The sequence below is a fragment of the Triticum dicoccoides genome, chromosome 2B (assembly GCF_002162155.2).
Source record: "Triticum dicoccoides isolate Atlit2015 ecotype Zavitan chromosome 2B, WEW_v2.0, whole genome shotgun sequence".
NCBI classification, from domain to species: domain Eukaryota; kingdom Viridiplantae; phylum Streptophyta; class Magnoliopsida; order Poales; family Poaceae; genus Triticum; species Triticum dicoccoides.
Window position 1 is genome coordinate 799,257,494 of NC_041383.1, and position 26,661 is coordinate 799,284,154.

General features: G+C 46.6%; 1 protein-coding gene across 1 annotated transcript; it reads left to right on the plus strand.

Annotated features, from left to right (window-relative positions):
- The first annotated feature begins 4,569 nt into the window (after positions 1–4,569).
- On the plus strand, positions 4,570–13,133 carry LOC119368860 (disease resistance protein Pik-2-like). The gene is made up of 3 exons (XM_037633996.1): positions 4,570–5,513; positions 11,102–12,413; positions 12,531–13,133. The coding sequence occupies exons 1-3, from the start codon at positions 4,570–4,572 to the stop codon at positions 13,131–13,133; spliced, it is 2,859 nt and encodes a 952-aa protein (XP_037489893.1).
- Positions 13,134–26,661: the final 13,528 nt, after the last annotated feature.

A 26,661-nucleotide genomic window follows, 5' to 3' on the forward strand; every position in this document is an offset into this window, starting at 1 on the left:
ATTGGAGAAGGAAAGGAAAAAGGGAATAGGATTCCCCTTTCCCCCTCTTTCCTTCCTACTCCAAATAGGAATAGGAAAGGGGGGAGGCCGAATTGGGAGGACCCCAAGTAGGATTCCTCCTACTTGGGGCGCCCCCGTGGCTGCCTCTCCTCCCCTCCAACCTATATATATGTGGGGGGCACCGCTAGAACATACAACAAACATTGTTAGCCGTGTGTGGCGCCCCCCTCCACAGTTTACGCCTCCGGTCATATTCACATAGTGCTTAGGCGAAGCCCTGCGCGGATGACTTCACCATCACCGTCACCACGCCGTCTTGCTGACGGAACACTCTCTCGGCACTTTGCTAGATCAAGAGTTCGAGGGACATCATCGAGCTGAACGTGTGCAGAACTCGGAGGTGTCGTACGTTCGGTGCTTGATCAGTCGGAACGAGAAGAAGTTCGACTACATCAACTGCGTTTTCAAACGCTTCCGCTTTCGGTCTATGAGGGTACGTGGACACACTCCTAGATAGATCTTGCGTGAGCGTTGAAATTTTTTGAAATTGCATGCTGCGTTTGGCATCCGAGCCTGGTCTATGCGTGGATGATATGCACGAGTAGAACACAAAGAGTTGTGGGCGATGATAGTCATACTGCTTACCACCAACGTCTTATTTTCATTCGGCGGTATTATTGGATGAAGGCGCCCAGACCAACCTTACATGACCACGTTCATGAGACCGGTTCCACCGACAGACATGCAACTTGTTTTGCATAAAGGTGGCTGGTGGGTGTCTATTTCTCCAACTTTAGTTGAATCGAATTTGACTACAGCCGGTCCTTGTTGAAGGTTAAAACAGCAAACTTGATGAAACATCATTGTGGTTTTGATGCGTAGGTAAGAACGATTCTTACTAGAGGCCCGTAGCAGCCAGGTAAAACTTGCAATAACAAAGTAGAGGATGTCTAACTTGTTTTTGCGGGACATGTTGTGGTGTGATATGGTCAAGACATGATGTGATATACATTGTTGTATGAGATGATCATGTTTTGTAAAAGTTATTGGCAACTGGCAGGAGTCGTATAGTTGTCGCTTTATTGTATGAAATGCAATCGCCATGTAATTGCTTTACTTTATCACTATGCGTTAGCGATAGTTGTAGAAGCGATAGTTGGCGAGACGACAATGACGCTACGATGGAGATCAAGGTGTCAAGCCGGCGACGATGAAGATCATGATGGTGCTTTGGAGATGGAGATCAAAGGCACAAGATGATGATGGCCATATCATGTCACATATTTTGACTGCATGTGATGTTTATCTTTTATGCATCTTATTTTGCTTAGTACGGCGGTAGCATTATAAGATGATCCCTCACTAAAATTTCAAGGTATAAGTGTTCTCCCTAAGTATGCACCGTTGCGGCAGTTCGTCATGCCGAGACACCACGTGATGATCGGGTGTGATAAGCTCTATGTTCACATACAATGGGTGCAAGACAGTTTTGCACGTGTGAAATACTCGGGTTAAACTTGACGAGCCTAGCATGTACAGACATGGCCTCGAACGTAAATCATATAGTAGATATGATCAACATAGAGATGTTCACAATTGAAGACTACTCCATCTCACGTGATGATCGGACATGGTTTAGTTGATATGGATCACGTGCTCATTTAGATGACTCGAGGGATGTCTATCTAAGTGGGAGTTCTTAAGTAATATGATTAATTGAACTTAATTTATCATGAACTTAGTCCTGATAGTTTTTGCAAATTATGTTGTAGATCAATAGCTCGCGTTGTAGCTCCCCTATTATGTTCCTAGAGGAAACTAAGTTGAAAGATGATAGTAACAATGATGCGGACTGGGTCCGTGATCTAAGGATTATCCTCATTGCTGCACAGAAGAATTATGTCATTGATGCACCGCTAGGTGACAGACCTGTTGCAGGAGCTGATGCATGTGTTATGAACGTTTGACAAGCTTGGTATGATGACTACTTGATAGTTTAGTGCACTATGCTTTATGGCTTAGAACCGGGACTTCAAAAATGTTTTGAACGCCATGGAGCATATGAGATGTTCCAAGATCTGAAAATAATATTTCAAACTCATGCCCTTGTTAAGAGGTATGAGACCTCTGACAAGTACTTGAGTGCGGAGTGAGAGATTGTATTTCATTTCATATGGAGATCATTTGATCTTATTTCGTGACCAAACTTTGCAAGGATGTAAAACATTTTCTCATAATCAATGACACGAAGTTTCAGATTTTTTTGATCTTAATATCATTACTATGCATTGTGATATTTGACGGATCTACATTCTGGCCGCGCATCGAGCGGGCCACTCTGCTAGTTTTGGTCAAACAACGTTACAGAAATGTGACACCATCATACAATAAGTTGTTGCGTGGAAGGGAGAAGGCCATAGCACAACTTTTTGGTAGCTGGGAAGGATAATACAATCTTCTTACCCCCTTCCTCGAGGCTACTAGAGTTAAAAATCCAGGTACAAAGTATGTTCGTCTACCAAAACCCATTACATTAGAAGGGCATAGAGAATTTCGATGTGTTGCTTGGGCATTTGGACCTTCCATTGCAGCAGTTCCCCACCTTCGACCTGTAATAACTGTGGATGCATCATTTCTATCAGGAAGATACAAGGGCCGGTTGATAATGGCCTGCAGATATGATGCTAATAATAAGTTAATACCACTTGCATTTGCCATTGTTGAGAAAGAGGACGCTATGAACTGGGGCTGGTTCATGAGATGGTTGCGGGGGGAGGTAATTGGTGTTGGAAAGTTCATGTGTGTGATTTCAGATCGCCACAAAGCAATCAAATGGGTGTTTAAGCAGCCACGCCATGGGTGGAACGAAAGTGTTGGCGAGTGTGTGCATCGTTTTTGCTCTCAACATGTCGCAGAGAACCTATACAAAATTTTCAAGTGGACAATCAAGAAAAAGAAACCTCGTTGGTTTGAGAAGGGCATGTCATCTATTGAGCATACTTGTCCCGATGCAATAACATATCTTAGAAAGGTCAACAAGTATTTGCAAGAAGACAAAAAATGAGCAGGAAAAGAACATTATTTTCTGTACCAACGTTAAAACCGAAATTTCAGTTTCAGCACCGGTATCCGTTTAGTGCCCACCCTGATTAGATAATCAGAGAGAGACGAGGTTTTGTATTGGAAGGTCAGAGAAGAGCCATTAGCTGCAAGTATTTTGATAGGAGGCAGTGGAGAGTGGGTCCCACTATCTTGTCAAGTCAATGTATTTCGGCAGTCGCAATAAGCATTCCCATTCATCTAGTCTAGTCAAGAAAAAAAAATCAGCACGAGCCAGGTCTGATTGGTATACAAAATCCAGTCTGAGTGTAGATAGCATGGCCATAGACTATGCCCGAACTGCTACCTCCAATCTTCCATAGCAAGTTTGGTATTGGGATGCGGATTGCATCCTGCAGAACTAATTTTAGAATTGCACTCTCCGTCTGTCCAGATTTAGACCGGGCAACGCATACTCCGGCCAAGTCTTCCGATGCTGTTAGCCGGTCGACCATGTGCAGTGTTTCGGCATGGCTGGTGGTGGTGCAAGTGTGTATATATCAAATTTTTTTGTATAGGTCGATAGCGCTCACCACGTCTGCTGGTACATCAGCCCTCCCGCTTAGCGCTCCCAGTCTATCCACACACGGGGTGAGGGAACCTTTCTCCGACTTGCGTTTCGCAAGTTGCAACAACGCATCTCTATATTTATGGAAAACTCAACCCTCTCCGTAACTCGAGCCACCCACTCACCGTCTGTCCGATTCACCGCGGTCTAGGTCGCCGTCGCAGAATTAGTTTTGCTTTCCATGCTAAAGGACCTTAAAGCATCTACAACCACAAGTACTCCCTCCGTCTCAGTTTACAAGTTCTACGTGTATACCTAGGTTGCCAATTTTATCACCCTAATATAAACTATATAACACAAAAATTATACCTTTTGAAAATAGAACATCTGAAGTTTATATTGGTGTATTTTTTGTAATATATGACTTGTATTAGGTTGGTCAAATTGACGATCTAGGGATACGTGCACGTCCTGTAAACTGAGAGAGAGGGAGTATCAAATTCCGGTCCCCCAACGCCCGCGGAAGAGAGGGGGCCGAAACTTCTGCTCCGGCAGGGGTGGAAGAGTATATTTGAGAGAGGTGGGCTCAATTTTTTGGCCGCCGAGTAAACTTTATCCTTCTCCGGCGGTTTAAGACATCGGTTAGGTGCGGTTGAAGGAGGAAAATTGAGACTTATAGCCGTTACAGATGCTATAAAACTATTTTGAGAAGTCTACTCCTACGGCGAGTCTTTCGGAACACGACTATATTATATATAGGTCGATCATGTGCGTTTAGCAAGCCATAGACATTTTGATGGTGCAACTAAATGCAGTGCCAGCCAACGATTCGTCTTTTCTTCCTTTGCTATGTTCTCAGTCATTCATAAAGCATCTGCAATTGCGAATCACATCACAAAACTCTGCATCCCCCGTCCAGCCATCCACATTTCCAAAGGGTCAGCAGAATCAAGAGAGGGAGAATGGAGGCGGCGACGCAGCTTGCGTCCATAGTCGGTGAGCTGGTGGGCAAGGAGTACCGGCAGCTCCGCGGCGTGGGTGGCCAGGTGGCTGAGCTCAGCGACGAGCTGGACACCATGAACGCCATCCTCCGCATGCTGTCTGATGCTGAGGAAGGTACCGTGGACCATTTCATCCGGGTGTGGATGAAGCAGGTGCGCGAGCTGGCCTACGATGCGGAGGACTGCGTGCACCTCTACATCCTCCGCATTCGGTGCCGGCCGAAAGACCGGTTTCTCGTCTGGTCCAAGCGCATGCTTTCGACGCTCTTCCCTCGCCGTAGACTAGCTCGTGAGATTGAGGCGCTCCGCGCTCGTGCTGTGGTGATCAGCGAACGGCATGCGCGTTATGGCGTCAGCCGTGAGGCATTACTACGTGGCTCTACTTCTTCTTTACCTGCTCCAGCACCGGTTCCCGGCCATGCGCTCGGCCGGTTGGCAGCGAACGGCCATGACCAACTCGTCGGCATCACGGACAAGGCTAACAAACTAGCAGAGAAGGTGGAGGAGGTGAGTGAGAATGAGCATGACAAGAAGCTCAAGGTGTTCTCCATCGTGGGGTTCGGGGGGCTCGGGAATGCTACACTGGCGATGGAGGTGTGCCGGAAGCTGGAGGGATCGTTCCAACGCCAAGCGCTAGTTTCTGTGTCCCAGGCATTCCACGACAATAAGGATCTCGAGGGATTGCTGAAGCGCATGCTTCAGCAGATCGTGGAGCTGAAACCAGATAACGCAAAAGGCATCAAGGAAGAGGACCCGCTAGATGGGATCAACGAGATGGGTGTAGACCTGCTCACCATCAAGCTCAACGAGCTTCTCAGGGACATAAGGTACACACACTACATAAACTATCTATCTGTTTCTTTTCTTTTTACATCCCCTATTCCTAAAAGTAAGATGTATTTAGAGTTAAATTTGATGTTTGTCTTTTTTTTACATCCTCGGTTCCTAAATATGAGACGTTTTGCAGTTTAAAGTGGTAAATTACGACTTTGTCTACTAAGATTAATCTCTCCAAAGATTTTCACGCTAATCAATGAAAGAAAAAAGACACTATGGGATCTTTTTCTTTTTTTGCGGCTAGAAGACACTATGGGATCTTGGTATCAATATGTGTTAGACTTATCTCGAACAAATGTTCATGTCAATAGATCGATGCATCTTAATTTTATCACATGTACAAATGTGTTAGACTTATCTCGAACTAATTAATTTCACGTACAAGATAGTACGTCAAGTTAGATTTGATCAATAAAAGATCACAAAGTCACTCCCTCACGGATGACCGTGGGCAAGTCAAATCTGATAAGCAATGTTCTGAACCACTATCCTCACAAGTGACTTTCCACATGTCAAATCTAAGGATGGCAATTCCATTTATGGATCTGGCCATTGGGCATCATAAGTACTTATTGTGAAACAACCATAACTCGGACCAAATCATTTAACAAAAAAAAAAATCACCAGCCATAGGAGAAACATCGTACTCCCTTCATCTTATAATATAAAAATATTTTTAACATTATTCTGGAACAGAGGAAGTAGATACCTATCGGAGATAGGTCCAAATGAAAGACCGTCTTTGATAGTTCCAAAGGGAGGTGTTTGGTTTGCAGTTTTCTTTCCGGTATTTGATTACCCATTTACACTACGACCTCTTACCGTGTTTGGTTTTTTTTAATCTGTAAACAGATCCCACGTAAACAAATCCCAGCACAGTTTTAGCCCGATACCGCCCACTCCCCCACGTAAACGAATTACTACAGCTGTAGTTCATTTCATTACAGCGAGTAAGCCTGAGTCAACCCCCGTCCCCGCTACAGAAAATTTCTTGCCGCACACCGCTCCTCCGCGAGTTGCGGCACTAGTGGCGGAGGCAGATCTCTTCCTCCATTCCTCACCCACCCTCCTCTACCGAGTTGCCGCCGGCCTGGTTGCCAAGGTCCAGACCTTCCTCACTTCAGCATGCAGCGGCGGCGACACGGCAGGAGCAGCAGCCGGCGGTAGCCGTAGTTCTACCTATCTGGACCCCAGCCGTGCTTTCCTCTGCGCCATGGCGGATGGGTTCCTATTTTCTTCCCTGCGCTATGACCGACGGGTTCCTGTTTTCTTCCCTACGCCATGGCCGACGGGTTCCTGTTTTCTTCCCTGGTTTTCCTCTTCTTACCGTTATCTGATGAGCTATCTGATAGCCAAACAGATTTCGATTTTTGCCCATACCGTTTACATTAACGGTGTAAACCCATTGCGTTTACGTTGCCCTTGCAGATCTGGAACCAAACACCTCATGCAAGACTAGCGAGTGAGGCGTTTTAACTCCCAGTCTTAGATGAACCCGAGTGTGAACAAAAAAATTCATTAATAATAATACTAAATAAATTGAGAAAAAGGGTTTCCCCCGCTTTGTATTACAAAGCAATCATCCGATACAGCCAACGATAGGTGATGGGGCGGAAGTAGCACAAGCACGCCCGAAAGAAAAAAAAAGAAAAGGAAAAGAAACAAATGCCGATAACGGCGGATCGACAGAAAAATGACGAAGCCTCGCGACCGCTGCGTCCACCGGAGATCGCCCACCAAGCTCCGAGACTCCAAAGCGCCGGTACCAATCAACACCTCCAAGAAGGAACGCGACGATGATGACGCTGCTGCCAAGGGTTTCCCCCGGTACGCAACGAGGAGAGAGGAAGGGTAGCTCCGACGCCCTCCAGGGAGGTCTGGCGGCACCCTCAAGTGCCACTGCGTCGGTGTCGGCCAAGCCAACAGTGATTTCTCCCGATCCCAGCCTCTACCTCAGGCACTTCGGAGCTCGCCACCAAACCGACCACCACCCAGCGCCAACACGGACACGAAGCTTCCCACGCTGTCTCACCACAGCACCGCGAAGATGGTCTGCACAACGAAGAAGAGGGGCCGGGACTAGCGCAGCAGCACCGTCGGCATACGGGAGGACCCCACCTCCACCGTCCACGATGGTACCCGACCGGACGCCATAGCAGGAGCCTACCGGGCCCGTAGCCCCACGGGCCCGGCCGGGCCCTCAAAGGCCCGGACAGCTCCCGCCTCCGCGCAGCAGCTGCCATGCCGTCGGCGTCATTGTCCCAGTCCAAGCCACTCCCCTGCCTCCCCATACAGTGGGCGTCGCGGTCGCGCCGGAGTCGACCCGCAAGGACCCAGAAGGGACCCTACGGGCCCAGATCTGGGCCGGGGACATGCCGCCAGCCGCCCAGCACCACCGGACCGCCCTGCCGCCAAGAGGCTGCACCACCACGGCGAGCGCCGCCGGCCACCGCACCAGGCCGCCGGACCGCCACCGGCCGAGCAGCACCGCCGCCTCCCCCCACCCTGGGAAGGAGGAGCGTGCACGGGGAAGGAACGACCAGCCGCCGCCGACACCACCCGGCCAGATTCGGGGCGCCCGCCGGCGGCGGCAGGGGGGAGGGACAAAGGTGGGCGGACGAGGAGGGAAGGGGTCGCGCGCCGCCCCGGCCGCCTCTCGAGGAGACGGCGGAGGCGGCGGGACAAGGAGGAGGGGAAAGGGGGGAGGGCGGGGCGGGGAGCCCGCGCTCGCGTGGGGCGGCGGCGGAATGGGGGAACGGGAGCGGGGGAGCGGGGCGTCGCGCCGGGCGGGCGGCGGCGGCGGGGAGGGCCTAGGGCCCGCCGGCGGCGGGGGAACCCTAGCGGGAGCCTAGCGGGAGCGGGGAGCGGGGAGCGGCTCTTGTGTCGTATGAAGTGTTTCTCATAATACTAAATAAATTCGTTAAGCCGCTTGTGATTGTTTTTGAAACATGTTTTTTTTACGGAAGTTTTTGAAACATGTGTTTCCCCTTTCCGACGACCCATCTTAGAACGGTATGTTTTCACTTTCCAGCACATAGGCCGAAGGTAAGTCGCCTACAATAGTCGGCCCATCAAGGCGCGCTCATATTACCAGCCACAACAGCTTCAAAAGGGCACGACGGGAAGCTTCGTTTTCTTATCGGAGTCATGGGACATGTCTAAGTTAAGAGTCCCAAGGCACTGATAGAGGTGGAGAAAGTCATTGGCGGTTGCGATTGAAGGTCTTGAAGCATTGGCAAAAAGGTGTACTAGATGCGGTGAAGACTGTGTGCTAGGCGTTTGGTGACTTGCAACAGCGGCTTCACCAAGTGGGGGCGGCAGCACTGGAGGACTGCACTTTTTGTGGTGCTTCTCGAGTACCGGGTCTCGATTCTCAGGATGAAAACCTAAGGACTGGCCTTCATTGGTTTTACCTGGCAATGACCTTGTTGAAGGCATTGTTTTTTGATAAACTTGGACTTTCTCCACGGTGAAAACTCAAGATCTTCAATCGGGCAACAGCAACGCTTTTGCATTGTGTCCTTCTTGGAGGCGTTGATTTTGGAAAACCTCTTTTATAAGCCGGGTGTTGTCTTTAGTGATGGTTAGTGTGTTGTTATTGCTAGTGATTGATCACCGTGGCAAATCGTTCACGTATGTCTGGACCGTAATGTGTCATCCAACACGGGTCTGTGCCGGTCCAAACGCACTTTTTCTTGCAAACTGGAGACAAAGTAGGGGGGCTTTGCGGGCGTCCGGACCGCAGCCATGCCCGCGCCTCACCGCCCTGGCCCACCCAAACCCTCTTCCTCGCCCGCGTGCTTCCCGCCCGAAACGGTCAACACAACTTCAAAGCGTCAATGTCGCATTCATGCACGGCCAGGGCGGACGCGACCTATCACTGGCCTCGGCATTGGACTGGCGTGCCGGACGAGGGAGCGCCGCCCGCGCTACTTCCCGATGCACGAAGCTGCTCTGCATTCAAACGACACCACGGTCGTTCGTCCATCTGTCTGCTGCCCACATTAATGGCATGCGGTTGTCGAGGAACCTACTCCGGCACCACCCATCTGTCCATCTACCATGGCTCATTGCCATTCGCCCGCTATATAAACTTCAGCCCTGGCCATAGCTGCAGTCATCCTCCTTCGGTCCCTTTCTCCTCTCCGCACCACTCCCACCATGGCCTCCTCGCGCTCCAAAGGTCTCTAGGACGGACAGTCGCCAGAGCAGAAGAACAAAATGCCCTCCATTGCTACCGGCTGGCAGGCCGACGACGTCACCATGGAGGACGTGGCGAAGGACGAGCCAGCGCCACCTTCCTCGCTGGCGCCACACTCGCCGGTGCATTGCAGCATGACCATCGGCGAGGCACGGGCCCATTACATGGACACGGTGTGGGAGGAGCAGTTTCGGGAGCTCGCCACATGCAGGGTGATTGCGCTGGACGCGGATGTGGTGGAGCAGGCGAAAATGCTCAAATCCTACCACTCCAGCCGCGAGATCCGCCTCACCCGCTGGCATTACTGCCAGCATCAGCCAGAACTTGAGGCCGCCTACAAGGAGTTCGATGAGGCAGCAGATGAGGTGTGGGGGCAAGAGCGACGACGAGGAGGACAATGCCGACTCCGCCAAGGCTGCGCCCCGCCGCCATGACCACGAAGCCAGCACGTCTGTGGCGCCGCCAGCAGCAAGGAAGAGTAGTGCATGGTAGGCCGCTGCCACTCGGGTCCCAAGAAGGCCAGTACTCCTACCCTCCCGTTGAAGCCAAGCTTGGTGAGCTGAACATAGACGGTCGATTAGCCGCTTGGCGGTGATGTGGAGCGGACATCTTCACTTCCCGGTGCTCCGGAGGCGGAGCTGGAGAGCGCCGAGGCGGAACTGGAGAAGGCGAAGGCAATAGTCGAAGCTTCATTTCTCGGGGCTCATGGCCGGACATGGGGATGGGTGCCGACGATCATTTAGATTAGGTTTAGAGTAGGTTTTAGTCCAATTTGTATGAAAATGTAACGAATTTCGTCCGGTTTATATATGAAAAATGTTCGAAATATAATAAATTCCGTGCAGTTTATATGAAATCCATCGTGTTTGCACGAATTTAATCTGGTTAGTTTAAATAGTTGTTGAAATGTATGCTACAGCGTTGGATGACGGTGCCCGACATCTGTGTCCACGGACGGATGCTGGAGCAAATTGACGGTCAGCCTTGGACATGCCAGCAGCATGGCATTATTCTTACGCCTTCCTGCCTTAAGTGTGCTGATCTGATGTCTGGCAGGCAATCAATACATACAATTTGACGCACTGATACTTATAACCATTTTATTATTATTATTACCGATAGATTTTAAAACAGCACTAAGAATCTTCAGACGGTCGGTCTGGTGAGCCCTTGCTCGAATAGTTGGATATTCATACATTTTTTAATTACTAAGGTGAAAACAAAATAATCTACCATTAAGTGTTGATAATATTTCATAATGGTTACAATACTATCCACTTATAAAAAATTCTACATCAATTATCTTATGCCATGAAAATGAAGTCAGTGATATCACATATTTATATTCCCCTTATGTGGTCGTGATTTTGTAGTTAATGTCAACTTATAATAAAGGCAGCATTAATTTGATTTTCGTGCATTCTAAATAACAATATAATTTCATGATAAAACCAGATACCTCATTGTGGTGGATGATGTATGGACAGTAGCAGCATGGGACACAATCGGATCCAAGTTGCCCGACTACAACAATGGCAGCAGGATCATTGTGACCACTCGGATAGAGATTGTGGCAAATGCATGCAGCGGTTCTAGTGTTGATGGAGATTGTATTTATAGGATCAAGCCCCTTGATACTGGCGACTCCAAGACATTGTTCCTCAGCAGAGTACTTCGTTCCAAGAGTGACACTTTGCCCAATAATCTGAAAGCTGAAATGAACAAAATTTTGGAAAAATGTGGTGGTCTGCCAATGGCCATTATTAGCATTGCCAGCATCTTGGGGAGCTATACATCGTCCGAGAGCAAAGATACATGGGAAAGAGTTCGCAAGTCAATCGGCTCTCAAATGGAGAGCCACCCTACCCTTGAGGGGATGAAGCAGATTGTTACTCTCAGCTATAACCACCTGCACTATTATCTCAAGGGTTGCATGATGTACGTCAGTATTTTCCCGAAGGATTATGTCATCGTCAAGAATCGGCTCTTGAGGAGATGGGTTGCAGAAGGATTGGTAGCTGAGATCCGGGGTTTGACCTTAATGGAGGTTGCAGAAGCCTACTACAACGAATTGGTGAGTAGGAGCATGATTGATCGGGCTGGTGATATAGTCAACCATTATGATGGGAGGTTGGAGACGTGCCGTGTACACGACATGGTACTTGAGGTCATGGTGTCCAAATCCCTGGAGGCTAACTTTGTTAGCCTAGTAGGTGGCTCTTACGAAGGGATGTCATATGGTAGCATTCGCCGCTTGTCCATCCATGCTGGAGAAGAGGTAGTATCCATGGAATCCCCATCCAACAAAATTACATCATCGCATGCTATGAAGAATGGCATTGAGGGGATGAAGATGGAGCATGTCCGATCACTGAGCATGTTTGACCTCAGAGATCACATGAGGGTGCTTGATCGTCTCGGTGAGTTCAGCCTGCCAAGGGTACTTGACCTGGAAGACTGCATGGGCATAGAAAACAAGCATTTGAGGCATGTGTGCCGGATGTACCTGCTAAGGTTCTTGAGCATGAAAGGTACAAGTATCGATGAGATGCCTCCTGAAGTTGGTGACCTGGAGAATTTGGAGACGCTTGACGTACGTGAGACAAACCTTGAAGATCTACCAGAAACTGTGTCAAAGCTAGAGAAACTTGAACACCTGCAAATAAATAACAAGGCTGACAAGTACTTAGGGTGTTGGATTGCACGCAGGGGCTTGGGTAGGATGAAGGCACTGCGGATGGTGAATACAGTAGTTTTTGGATCTTATGCTAAAGCTGCCAAAGAGCTCGGTGAACTACAGCAAATGAGAGAGTTACGTATAACCATGGACACCCGGGATCCCGATGATCCTCATCATGAGGATGTTAGGGAGAAGCTAGCCAAGTCCCTGAGCAAGATGTATTCCCTCCGGTGGCTCAGCATTGGCAGTAAAGGATATAAGGACAGTGATGCGTTGAACTTTCTAGATGGCATCAACCCGCCGCCGCCACTCCTCGAGTATCTTAGGATCGGCGCCAGCATTGACGAATTGCCCAACTGGGTCAGCTCACTGAATAATCTTGTTGAGATTGTCATTGCTTGGACATACTTGTTTGGTGCCCAACTGTTCGGCCCAGTATGTGAGCTGCCAAATCTGAAGCGCATGCACTTGGAGAGGTACTCCTGCAGGGATGCAGAGCTGATTGCAGAAACTGCCTACGCCTTTCCTGCTCTCAAGGACCTGTACGTGAACTTTTTATATGAAGATATAGAAGTTCTTCTATTTCAGGAAGCATCAATGGCAAAGCTCGAGACACTCTCGGTGAGATTCCCCACCGATGTTTTTAAGGAAGTCGCTGGCATGGAGCATTTGAGAAGCCTTAAAGAAGTGCAGCTCATTGGTAGGAAAGGCAACTCTTCACTGGGCTATGCACTGGATCAACTAAAGAAACTGAATGAGAAGCGCCAAGAATCCAATATGATCAAGGTTGCAGTGAAATACGAGTGATCGCACCACCCTGCTACCTGCTTGCATATCGGTGGTCCGTTCTGTTCACTTTTGTTCATTATTTTCTCGCAAGTGTTATTTCTGCAGGTTTTTCTTCAAATTTGTTTACTACTTTCCTGTAAGTTGTCGTTACCAACTGGTTGTTATCCCTGCCGTCGTTGTGGTGTTTGCTTCTTTTCCTGTAAAGCTAGCTGGGGGTCCTCGGCAGCTTAGCACTTGTACTTGTAAAACAATAATTGTTATTGCGTAATAAAGCAGGAGATTGCTGCAGTTTAGACTGTTGTTCTTTTCTTGGACGTCGACTTACCTTTCCAACACTCAAGGTGCTCAAGGTGCTGTTTCCGGCTCTATACCAACACTCAAGGAGGAAGAACAGGACGGTCGCCGACGCCCTGCACGACGATCGCTGGATCCGTGATCTAGCACATGGGCGGGCTCAGTTGGTGGTGCAGGACTGCATGCGGTTGGCAAGGCTGCTGCGAGCCGCACCGATCATCCTCAACCCAGGAGCAGACGACGACATTAGATGGGACCTGGAGGCCAGCGGCTGCTACACGACCTCGTCGGCATATCGGGCGCAGTTCCAGGCCAACCAAAGCTCCGCCTTCCCACAGATCATATGGAAAACGTGGGCGCCAGGGAAGTTGAAAGTTTTCACCTGGCTCTTGATGATGAACAGGCTTTGGTGCGGCGATCGGTTGCAGCGACGAGGATGGCCAAACTCCTACTTCTGCCAATTCTGTCTCAAAAACCTCGAGACTGCTGACCACATCTTCTGATCATGCCCGTACACAAAGAGGATCTGGAGCAGCTTATCGATATGGGAGGGCTGTGAGGCTCTGAGGCCGCAACTTGGAGACGGCAATGCTGCTGGCCAGGGGCGGAGACAGGGGGGTGCGAGCAGGGGCTAGACACCCCCCAACGATCGGCCCCCCTCAATGTCTCACGGGCCATACTAGTACTAGTATTTTATATTATATGTGCTAATTGGCCGGAGATAATAACAACTTAATTAGCAATTCGGCCTAAAAGTAATGTTTAATCAGTAGACCATGCAAGCCAAGCCCAAATAGTAGCCCATCTGCCCATTCTGACCACCGGTGAGCAGGAGGCCTACAAGTTTGGTCGTTTCGAACTCTACGTTGATCTGATCCAAAATCGATCTCCCAATTCCCTAATCGCTAGGGTTTCTTGCCGCCACTCAATGGCTCGCTGCACCTCCAATCCCTCCCGTCCGGCAACCACCAGGCACTGCTTCCGTTTGCCGGCGCCGGTGGCGCTAGGAGACCCCGCAAGGACCAAGTTGCTTCCATCTTCCATGGTGTTAACCGCTCTGTTGAGCCATATGTCATTGAGTCCGTCGAGTATGTGTTCATGATCTAAAGGCTCTGTTCGTTCATGATCTAAGGCTCCGTTTGAAAGGTACGTCAACATACAATATCCCTCGCAGCTGGTTCATTCTTTTTTCTGGATTACAACCTACCAGCCTTTTAATCAAGCATGTAAGAGGATCTATGTTAATTTACTAATTAGACGTTTCTTTAAAAAAATGCCACTAGTTGATAACATGTATTTCCTAATTAAGTATGTTAGTTGTATATATGGATGATCTATGGTCAGTGCAATATTTTTTATTTTACGTAGCTTTTAGATTCTATACACAAAGATAATAGTTAAGGAGGTCGTTTATAAGGGGTCACGCGCCGCAAGTTTTTTTTAGTTTCAATTCGCCCCCCCCCCCCCTATGTTCAATTCCTGGCTCCGCCCCTGCTGCTGGCTCTGATCGGTTCATGAAGATTGTGGAGAAAACACGGCCGGTGCTCAGGAAGGGCATCAAATTAGTGGCAATGCTGGCCCTGTGGGAAATTTGGAAGCACCGCAACAGTTGCACCTTCAGAGGAAAGGAAGCCTCCATGAGCGAGGTACTGCAGGCGATCAAAAGGGGCATCGAACTTTGGCACCAAGCCGGGGCATCCTGCCTCATGCACCCGTTCACTCTGCCCCCAGAGGGGATAGGCTGATAGATGTCCCTCCACCCACCCTCCCCCGTAGTGTAACACTGGCCCCCTCTCTTTCCTTTTATCCTTCTGATCTGATGATCAGCTCCATGTAATTCTGTTTTCACCATCTACTCCCTGCTATGATCAACATGAAAAGTCAGCGTCATGCTGGATCTTTCAAAAAAAACTTACCTTTCCAACAAATGTACATTTCCTAAATTCATCTCCCCGTCGATTAAACCCTTCAGGATTCATCTGTTTATTCACAGGCAGTTACTTAGTTCAGTTCTTGTTATTGTTCTTTTTTCTTTTTCGAGGAATTTGCATTGAAGTGCCATATATTAAGAAGAAGAGTTGGTTGTTAGTACATGGTACTGCAACTGTCGGGTGGTCACCACATGATCAATCCCAGACAGCAGAACACAAATATTACAAACGTGGGTAGAAGTAAATTCTGAGATCTAGTGCATGGATGCTGTGGGTAGAAGTAAATTCTTCATGATTAGCAGAAGAACACTGTAGGCGTGCACGAAAACCGGTATTGCAATGACACTTGTTAATTAGCTCCTCCTGTGCACCACTCATTTGGTCAGTATATGGACGAGAACACAAGTTGCCTATACATATATGATTTACCTAGGGTCGCGCTATTCGTCACCCAGGGTGAGGAATTCTTATTCCTCACCCCAGCCCACCTCCACGCCCAGAACACATGTGATAAGATTACTTTTTTTTTAGAAAAGGAGGATGACCCCCGGCCTCTGCATCTGGGAGATGCATACGGCCACTTTATTGATTATTCTCGAGGACCTTACAAAGTATTACAACAATATGCCTGATGTTGGGGAACGTAGTGATTTCAAAAATTTCCTACGCACACGCAAGATCATGGTGATGGTATAGCAACGAGAGGGGAGAGTGTTGTCCACGTACCCTCGTAGACCATAAGCGGAAGCGTTATGACAACGCGGTTGATGTAGTCGTACGTCTTCACGATCCGACCGATCCAAGTACCGAACGTACGGCACCTCCGAGTTCAGCACACGTTCAGCTCGATGACGATCCCCGGACTCCGATCCAGCAAAGTGTCAGGGATGAGTTCCGTCAGCACGACGGCGTGGTGACAATGATGATGTTCTACCGGCGCAGGGCTTCGCCTAAACTCCGCGACGATATGACCGAGGTGGAATATGGTGGAGGGGGGCACCGCACACGGCTAAGGAACGATCACGTAGATCAACTTGTGTTGTCGTGCCTAGAGGTGCCCCCCTGCCCCCATATATAAAGGAGCAAGGGGGGAGGGGGCGGCCGGCCTAGGAGGGGCGCGCCAAGGAGGAGGAGTCCTCCTCCTAGTAGGAGTAGGACTCCCCCTTTCCTACTCCAACTAGGAAGGGGAAAGGAAGGGGGAGAGGGGGAAGGAAAGAGGGGGCGCCCCCCCCCTCCTAGTCCAATTCGGACCAGAGGGAGAGGGGGCGCGCGGCCCACCCTGGCCGCCCCTCTCTCTTCCCACCAAGGCCCATGTGGCCCATTAACTCTCCCGGGGGGGTTCCGGTAACCCTCCGGCACTCCGGTTTTCTCCGAAATCACCCGGAACACTTCCGGTGTCCGAATATAGTCGTCCAATATATCAATCTTTATGTCTCGACCATTTCGAGACTCCTCGTCATGTCCGTGATCACATCCGGGACTCCGAACAAACTTCGGTACATCAAAACTTATAAACTCATAATAAAACTGTCATCGTAACGTTAAGCGTGCGGACCCTACGGGTTCGAGAACTATGTAGACATGACCTAGAACTATTCTCGGTCAATAACCAATAGCGGAACCTGGATGCCCATATTGGTTCCTACATATTCTACGAAGATCTTTATCGGTCAAACCGCATAACAACATACGTTATTCCCTTTGTCATCGGTATGTTACTTGCCCGAGATTTGATCGTCGGTATCCAATACCTAGTTCAATCTCGTTACCGGCAAGTCTCTTTACTCGTTACGTAATGCATCATCCCGTAACCAACTCATTGGTCACATTGCTTGCAAGGCTTATAGTGATGTGCATTACCGAGAGGGCCCAGAGATACCTCTCCGACAATCGGAGTGACAAAACCTAATCTCGAAATACGCCAACTCAACATGTACCTTCGGAGACACCTGTAGTACTCCTTTATAATCACCCAGTTACGTTGTGACGTTTGGTAGCACCCAAAGTGTTCCTTCGGTAAACGGGAGTTGCATAATCTCATAGTTACAGGAACATGTATAAGTCATGAAGAAAGCAATAGCAACATACTAAACGATCAAGTGCTAGGCTAACGGAATGGGTCATGTCAATCACATCATTCTCCTAATGATGTGATCCCATTAATCAAATGACAACACATGTCTATGGTTAGGAAACATAACCATCTTTGATTAATGAGCTAGTCAAGTAGAGGCATACTAGTGACTATGTTTGTCTATGTATTCACACATGTATCATGTTTCCGGTTAATACAATTCTAGCATGAATAATAAACATTTATCATGAAATAAGGAAATAAATAATAACTTTATTATTGCCTCTAGGGCATATTTCCTTCAGCCTCCCACTTGCACTAGAGTCAATAATCTAGTTCACATCGCTATGTGATTTAACACCAATATTCACATCTGCATGTGATTAATACCCATAGTTCACATCATCATGTGATCAACACCCAAAGGGTTTACTAGAGTCAATAATCTAGTTCACATCGCTATGTGATTAACACCCAAAAGAGTACTAAGGTATGATCATGTTTTGCTCGTGAGAGAAGCTTAGTCAACGGGTCTGTTATATTCAGAGCCGTATGTATTTTGCAAAATATTCTATGTCCGCAATGCTCTGCATGGAGCTACTCTAGCTAATTGCTCCCACTTTCAATATGTATCCAGATTGAGACTTAGAGTCATCTGGATCAGTGTAAAAGCTTGCATCGTTGTAACTTTTTACGACGGGCTCTTTTATCACCTCCATAATCGAGAAACATCTCCTTAGTCCTCACTAAGGATATTCTTGACCCATGTCCAGTGATCTACTTATTAGATCAAAATTGTATTCCTTTGCCAAACATAGAGCAAGGTATACAATAGGTCTAGTTCACAGCATAGCATACTTTATAGAACTTATGACTGAGGCATAGGGAATGACTTTTCATTCTCTTTTTATTTTCTGCAATGGTCGGGTCTTGAGTCTTACTCAACTTCACACCTTGTAACACAGGCAAGAACTCCTTCTTTGACTGTTCCATTTTGAACTATTTCAAAAATTTATCAAGGTATGTACTCATTGAAAAATCTTATCAAGCGTCTTCATCTATCTATATATATCTTGATGCTCAATGTGTAAGCAGCTTCACCGAGGTCTTGCTTTGAAAAACTCTTATTCAAGTATCCTTTCATGCTATCCAGAATTTCCATATCATTTCCAATTAACAATATGTCATCCACATATAATGTTAGAAATGCTACAGAGCTCCCACTCACTTTCTTGTAAATACAGGCTTCTTCAAAAGTCTGTATAAAACCATATGCTTTGATCAACTCATCAAAGCATATATTCCAACTCCGAGATGCTTGCACCAGTCCATAGATGGATCGCTGGAGCTTGCACAATTTATTAGCACCTTTAGGATTGACAAAACCTTCTGGTTGCATCATATACAACTCTTCTTTAAGAAAACCATTAAGGAATACAGTTTTGTTTATCCATTTGCCAGATTTCATAAAATGCGGCAATTGCTAACATGATTCAGACAGACTTAAGCATAGATACGAGTGAAAAACTCTCATCGTAGTCAACACCTTGAACTTGTCGAAAACCTTTTGCGACAATTCTAGCTTTGTATAATAAACATTTATCTGCGTCCGTCTTCCTCTTGAAGATCCATTTAATCTCAATGTCTCGCCGATCATTGGGCAAGTCAATCAAAGTCCATACTTTGTTTTCATACATGGATCTTATCTCAGATCTCATGGCCTCAAGCCATTTTGCCGAATCTGGGCTCACCATCACTTCTTCATAGTTCATAGGTTCGTCATGGTCTAGTAACATAACTTCCAGAACAGGATTACCGTACCACTCTGGTGTGGATCTTACTCTGTAAGACCTACGAGGTTCTGTAGTAACTTAATCTGAAGTTTCATGATCATCATCATTAACTTCCTCACTAATTGGTGTAGTAGTCACAGGAACAGATTTCTGTGATGAACTACTTTCAAATGAGAGAGCAAGTACAGTTACCTCATCAAGTTCTACTTTCCTCCCACTCACTTCTTTCGAGAGAAACTCCTTCTCTAGAAAGGATCCATTCTTAGCAACGAATGTTTTGCCTTTGGATTTGTGATAGAAGGAGTACCCAACAGTTTCCTTTGGGTATTCTATGAAGACGCACTTCTCCGATTTGGGTTCGAGCTTATCAGGTTGAAAACCTTTTTCATATAAGCATCGCAACTCCAAACTTTAAGAAACGACAGCTTAGGTTTACTTCTAAACCATAGTTCATACGATGTCGTCTCAACGGATTTAGATGGTGCCCTTTTAACGTGAATGCAGCTGTCTCTAATGCATAACCCCAAAACGATAATGGTAAATCAGTAAGAGACATCATAGATCGCACCATATCCAATAAAGTGCGGTTACGATGTTCGGACACACCATAACGTTGTGGTGTTCCAGGTGGCATGAGCTGTGAAACTATTCCACATTGTTAATTGAAGACCAAACTCGTAACTCAAATATTCGTCTCCGCGATCAGATCGCAGAAACTTTATTTTCTTGTTACGATGATTTTTTCACTTCACTCTGAAATTCTTTGAACCTTTTAACTATTTCATACTTATGTTTCATCAAGTAGATATACCCATATCTGCTCAAATCATCTTGTGAAGGTCAGAAAATAACGATACTTGCCACGAGCATCAACACTCATTGGATCGCATACATCGGTATGTATTATTTCCAATAAGTCAGTAGCTTGTTCCATTGTTCCGGAGAACGGAGTTTTAGTCATCTTGCCCAAAAGGCACGGTTCGCAAGGATCAAATGATTAATAACCAAGTGATTCCGAAAATCCATCTTTATGGAGTTTCTTCATGCGCTTTACGCCGATATGACCCAAACGGCAGTGCCACAAATAAGTTGCACTATCATTATTAACTTTGCATCTTTTGGCATCAATATTATGAATATGTGTATCACTATGATCGAGATCCAACAAACTATTTTCATTGGGTGTATAACCATCGAAGGTCTTATTCATGTAAACAGAATAACAATTATTCTCTAACTTTAAATGAATAACCGTATCGCAATAAACACGATCAAATCATGTTCATGCTCAACGCAAATGCCAAATAACATTTATTTAGGTTTAACACTAATCCCGAAAGTATAGGGAGTGTGCGATGATGATCATATCAATCTTGGAACTACTTCCAACACTCATCGTCACTTCCCCTTCAACTAGTCTCTGTTTATTCTGTAACTCCTGTTTCGAGTTACTAATCTTAGTAACCGAACAAGTATCAAATACTCAGGGGCTACTATAAACACTAGTAAGGCACACATCAATAACCTGTATATCAAATATACCCTTGTTCACTTTGCCATCCTTCTTATCCACCAAATATTTGGAGTAGTTCCACTTCCAGTGACCATTTCCTTTGCAGTAGAAGCACTCAGTTTCAGGCTTAGGTCCAGCTTTGGGCTTCTTCACGGGAGTGACAACTTGTTTGCCATTATACTTGAAGTTTCCCTTTCTTTCCCTTTGCCCTTTTCTTGAAACTAGTGGTCTTGTCAATCATCAACACTTGATGCTCTTTCTTGATTTCTACCTTCGTCGATTTCAACATCACGAAGAGCTCGGGAATTGTTTTCGTCATCCTTTGCATACTATAGTTCATCACGAAGTTCTAGTAACTTAGTGATGGTGACTAGAGAATTCTGTCAATCACTATCTTATCTGGAAGATTAACTCCCACTTGATTCAAGTGATTGAAGTACCCAGACAATCTGAGCACATGCTTACTAGTTGAGCGATTCTCCTCCATCTTTTAGCTATAGAACTTGTTGGAGACTTCATATCTCTCAACTCGGGTATTTGCTTGAAATATTAACTTCAATTTCTGGAACATCTCATATGGTCCATGACATTCAAAACATCTTTGAAGTCCCGATTCTAAGCCGTTAAGCATGGTGCACTAAACTATCAAGTAGTCATCATATTGAGCTAGCCAAACATTCATAACATCTGCATCTGCTCCTGCAATAGGTCTGTCACCTAGCGGTGCATTAAGGACATAATTCTTCTGTGCGGTAATGAGGATAAACCTCAGATCACGGATCCAATCCGCATCATTTCTACTAACATCTTTCAACACAATTTTCTCTAGGAACATATCAAAATAAACATATGAAAGCAACAACGCAAGCTATTGATCTACAACATAATTTGCAAAATACTATCAGGACTAAGTTCATGATAAATTTAAGTTCAATTAATCATATTACTTAAGAACTCCCACTTAGATAGACATCCCTCTAATCCTCTAAGTGATTACGTGATCCATATCAACTACACCATGTCCGATCGTCACGTGAGATGGAGTAGTTTCAACGGTGAACATCAATATGTTGATCATATCTACTATATGATTCACGCTCGACCTTTCGGTCTCCGTGTTCCGAGGCCATATCTGTATATGCTAGGCTCGTCAAGTTTAACCTGAGTATTCCGCGTGTGCAACTGTTTTGCACCTGTTGTATTTGAACGTAGAGCCTATCACACCCGATCATCACGTGGTGTCTCAGCACGAAGAACTTTCGCAACGGTGCATACTCAGGGAGAACACTTCTTGATAATTAGTGAGAGATCATCTTAAAATGCTACCGTCAAACAAAACAGAATAAGATGTATAACACATAAACATCATATGCAATAAAATATGTGACATGATATGGCCATGATCATCTTGCGCCTTAGATCTCCATCTCCGAAGTACTGTCATGATCTTTATCGTTACCGGGACGACACCATGATCTTCATCATCTTGATCTATATCAATGTGTCGTCACATGGTCGTCTCGCCAACTATTGCTCTTGCAACTATTGCTATCGCATAGCGATAAAGTAAAGCAATTATTTGGCACTTGCATCTTATGCAACAAAGAGACAACCATAGGGCTTCTGCCAGTTGCCGATAACTTCAACAAAACATGATCATCTCATACAACAACTTATATCTCATCACGTCTTGACCATATCACATCACAACATGCCCTGCAAAAACCAGTTAGACGTCCTCTACTTTGTTGTTGCAAATTTTACGTGGCTGCTACGGGCTGAGCAAGAACCGTTCTTACCTACGCATCAAAACCACAACGATAGTTCGTCAAGTTAGTGCTGTTTTAACCTTCGCAAGGACCGGGCGTAGCCACACTCGATTCAGCTAAAGTGAGAGAGACAGACACCCGCCAGCCACCTTTAAGCACAAGTGCTCGTAACGGTGAAACTAGTCTCGCGTAAGTGTATGCGTAATGTCGGTCCGGGCCGCTTCATCTCACAATACCGCCGAACCAATGTATGACATGCTGGTAAGCAGTATGACTTGTATCGCCCACAACTCACTTATGTTCTACTCGCGCATATAACATCAACGCATAAAACCTGGCTCTGATACCAGTGTTGGGGAACATAGTGATTTCAAAAATTTCCTACGCACACGCAAGATCATGGTGATGGTATAGCAACGAGAGGGGAGAGTGTTGTCCACGTACCCTCGTAGACCATAAGCGTAAGCGTTATGACAACGCGGTTGATGTAGTCGTACGTCTTCACGATCCGACCGATCCAAGTACCGAACGTACGGCACCTCCGAGTTCAGCACACGTTCAGCTCGATGACGATCCCCGGACTCCGATCCAGCAAAGTGTCGGGAATGAGTTCCGTCAGCGCGACGGCGTGGTGACGTTGATGATGTTCTATCGGCGCAGGGCTTCGCCTAAACTCCGCGACGATATGACCGAGGTGGAATATGGTGGAGGGGGGCACCGCACACGGCTAAGGAACGATCACGTAGATCAACTTGTGTTGTCGTGCCTAGAGGTGCCCCCCTGCCCCCGTATATAAAGGAGCAAGGGGGGAGGGGCGGCCGGCCTAGGAGGGGCGTGCCAAGGAGGAGTCCTCCTCCTAGTAGGAGTAGGACTCCCCCTTTCCTACTCCTACTAGGGGGGAAAGGAAGGGGGGAGGGGGAAGGAAAGAGGGGGCGCCGCCCCCCCCCCTCCTAGTCCAATTCGGACCAGAGGGAGAGGGGGCGCGCGGCCCACCCTGGCCGCCCCTCTCTCTTCCCACCAAGGCCCATGTGGCCCATTAACTCTCCCGGGGGGTTCCGGTAACCCTCCGGCACTCCGGTTTTCTTCGAAATCACCCGAAACACTTCCGGTGTCCGAATATAGTCGTCCAGTATACCAATCTTTATGTCTCGACCATTTCGAGACTCCTCGTCATGTCCGTGATCACATCCGGGACTCCGAACAAACTTCGTTACATCAAAACTTATAAACTCATAATAAAACTGTCATCGTAACGTTAAGCGTGCGGACCCTACGGGTTCGAGAACTATGTAGACATGACCTAGAACTATTCTCAGTCAATAACCAATAGCGGAACCTGGATGCCCATATTGGTTCCTACATATTCTACGAAGATCTTTATCGGTCAAACCGCATAACAACATACGTTGTTCCCTTTGTCATCGGTATGTTACTTGCCCGAGATTTGATCGTCGGTATCCAATACCTAGTTCAATCTCGTTACCGGCAAGTCTCTTTACTCGTTACGTAATGCATCATCCCGTAACCAACTCATTGGTCACATTGCTTGCAAGGCTTATAGTGATGTGCATTACCGAGAGGGCCCAGAGATACCTCTCCGACAATCGGAGTGTCAAAACCTAATCTCGAAATACGCCAACTCAACATGTACCTTCGGAGACACCTGTAGTACTCCTTTATAATCACCCAGTTACGTTGTGACGTTTGGTAGCACCCAAAGTGTTCCTTCGGTAAACGGGAGTTGCATAATCTCATAGTTACAGGAACATGTATAAGTCATGAAGAAAGCAATAGCAACATACTAAACGATCAAGTACTAGGCTAACAGAATGGGTCATGTCAATCACATCATTCTCCTAATGATGTGATCCCATTAATCAAATGACAACACATGTCTATGGTTAGGAAACATAACCATCTTTGATTAATGAGCTAGTCAAGTAGAGGCATACTAGTGACTATATGTTTGTCTATGTATTCACACATGTATCATGTTTCCGGTTAATACAATTCTAGCATGAATAATAAACATTTATCATGAAATAAGGAAATAAATAATAACTTTATTATTGTCTCTAGGGCATATTTCCTTCACCTGAATCCGTCATCTTGGCAACATATGCCACTACTCCTATCCAAAAGATGCAGGGGTGCTACCTGGGCCACATACCCAGACTACTCACCTAATCCTATCATCAAAAGCCAGAAGCCCCAGCCGAGCCACATACCGGGTCTGGGGCATAAACTGGACTGACGCACTCACATGTGTCGTCGCCGCCATCTTCCACAGGTTACTATATGAGGGAGGAAACCATTCCTCCACCGTATAAAACGGAGCGAGGTAATCTTACAGCATGCATGTTGTGAGAAACTATTATTGTGTGGCTGTAAGAAACAAAGCTTATGAAGTAAATTTACCTCGCGCATGCTAAAAGTTATGGCGCTTCCTAAGCCCCTGTACCAGAACCACTACCGTAAGAAACAATAGGCTCACAAAGTAAATTTACCTCATGCATCAAACTATCTCTATGTGCACTAGCTGCATCACATGACACTCAGTTTCTTTGAAAAGATCTTTTCTGCTTCGAGAGAAACAACAAGATAGTGATGCATACAATTTTTCTCTCCTTTTCGCTCTACATTTTTATCAAGATAAATCCATGAGGCACCATGGATTTGATGTAGTGGAAATCAGTTGGAATTATTTTGGAAGTACCATTTCTGGAAATGCTTCCTTGATTATAGATAATACTTTTATTTGAAGGGTGACTTTCCGACGGTAAGAATGTCCCCAAAACTTACATTCCTAAGAAAGACTAATTGTTATCATATAAACACACCATCACATTTTAATCTGGGGAGTAGTGTTATCTTGAAGGGCCTGGGGATGAACTTTATTTAAACAGGGAAAACTCTAGGTATCAGCTCTAGGAAAACAGAGCTAGAATTTACAGGGTCAGCTCTCAAGGAAACAGAACTGGAATCTATACATGGACTAAGATAACACGCTGATTACACAGCCCACCAGGGAGAACTCTATACACTCCCAACAGGGAGAAAACAGGAGGAACATGATTCAGAAAGAAGACAAGCAGCCTGCACCTCTCCAAGATTGAAACTCATCAATGATACCCTCAAACACCGTGTCAGCATAATTCTGCAATGTCAAAGATCATGATATTTCATTCTTTCCAAAAAAAAATTATTAACATCAGCCTACAGTTATCAGGAAACTTATATGTGAACTACCTACAGTGTAAATAAAACTATTAGTAGAAAGCAAGGGTACAACTATTCTGCCATCTATACACACTCCAAAGTACACGCGAATGCAGCTACTTTTATTTCTTTTTCTAAGTAGGCGATTAGGTGCGCAGAAGGATGCATCGCACAACATTTATCAAAAATATGTTTCTTTTCAGAGCCCTTGCAGAAACCCAAATTATGAATGCTTTGAACGAAAATAATAGCAGGTGCTTCCACAGAATAGCAAAATAGTGCCCCACACTGAAATAGGGTATAAACTATTTGTTCGCTAGCATGTACCACTTGCTATACTAGTTTAGATGGTAGAAAATGAGCAGATAGTTCGCCTCTTTCTAAATAATTTTATTTCCAGACCAACACTTCAATTTGTTGCAGACGAACAGTTTTGATCTAAAAACACAAAGCATGCTAGGAGCACACTATATAGGGTGTGATGTATCCAGGGAAGGTGGCAACAACTGGAAATAAATTGGACCATGTGGTAAGATAGAAGCCACTAGGAAAATGCTTATGGATAGACATTTAGCAGTAGCGTTGGTTAGATGCCCATCGCTACTGCTATTTTGCAGTAGCGCCGCCCAGCACAAGCGCTACAAGTGCACGTTAGCAGTAGCGCTGGATTTCACAGCCAGTGCTACTGCTAATGGGCCACGCTCTCGGGCCCCGTTGCAGCTTTAGCTATAGCGCTGGACTGCCTACCCCGTGCTGCCGCTAAGCCCACCTCTTTGCTTCCTCCCGCGCCGGCCCGCGCGCCACCCTTCCCCTCACTCACACTCACACGCTCACACCAGATCGAATCCCTCTGTCGTCCCCTGATCCGGCTGCCCTCCCCCGCACCGGCCCTCCTCCCCTGCCCCACACCCCCGCACCGGCCCTCCTCCCCTACCGGTCGCCCCCATGCATCG

Coding starts and splice junctions, on each gene's coding strand:
- LOC119368860 (XM_037633996.1), top strand. CDS start 4,570: ATGGAGGCGGCGACGCAGCTTGCGTCCATAGTCGGTGAGCTGGTGGGC. Junction 5,514..11,101: donor AAAAGTAAGATGTATTTAGA/GTTAAATTTGAT, acceptor TGATAAAACCAG/ATACCTCATTGTGGTGGATG. Junction 12,414..12,530: donor CAGTAGTTTTTGGATCTTAT/GCTAAAGCTGCC, acceptor AAGCTAGCCAAG/TCCCTGAGCAAGATGTATTC.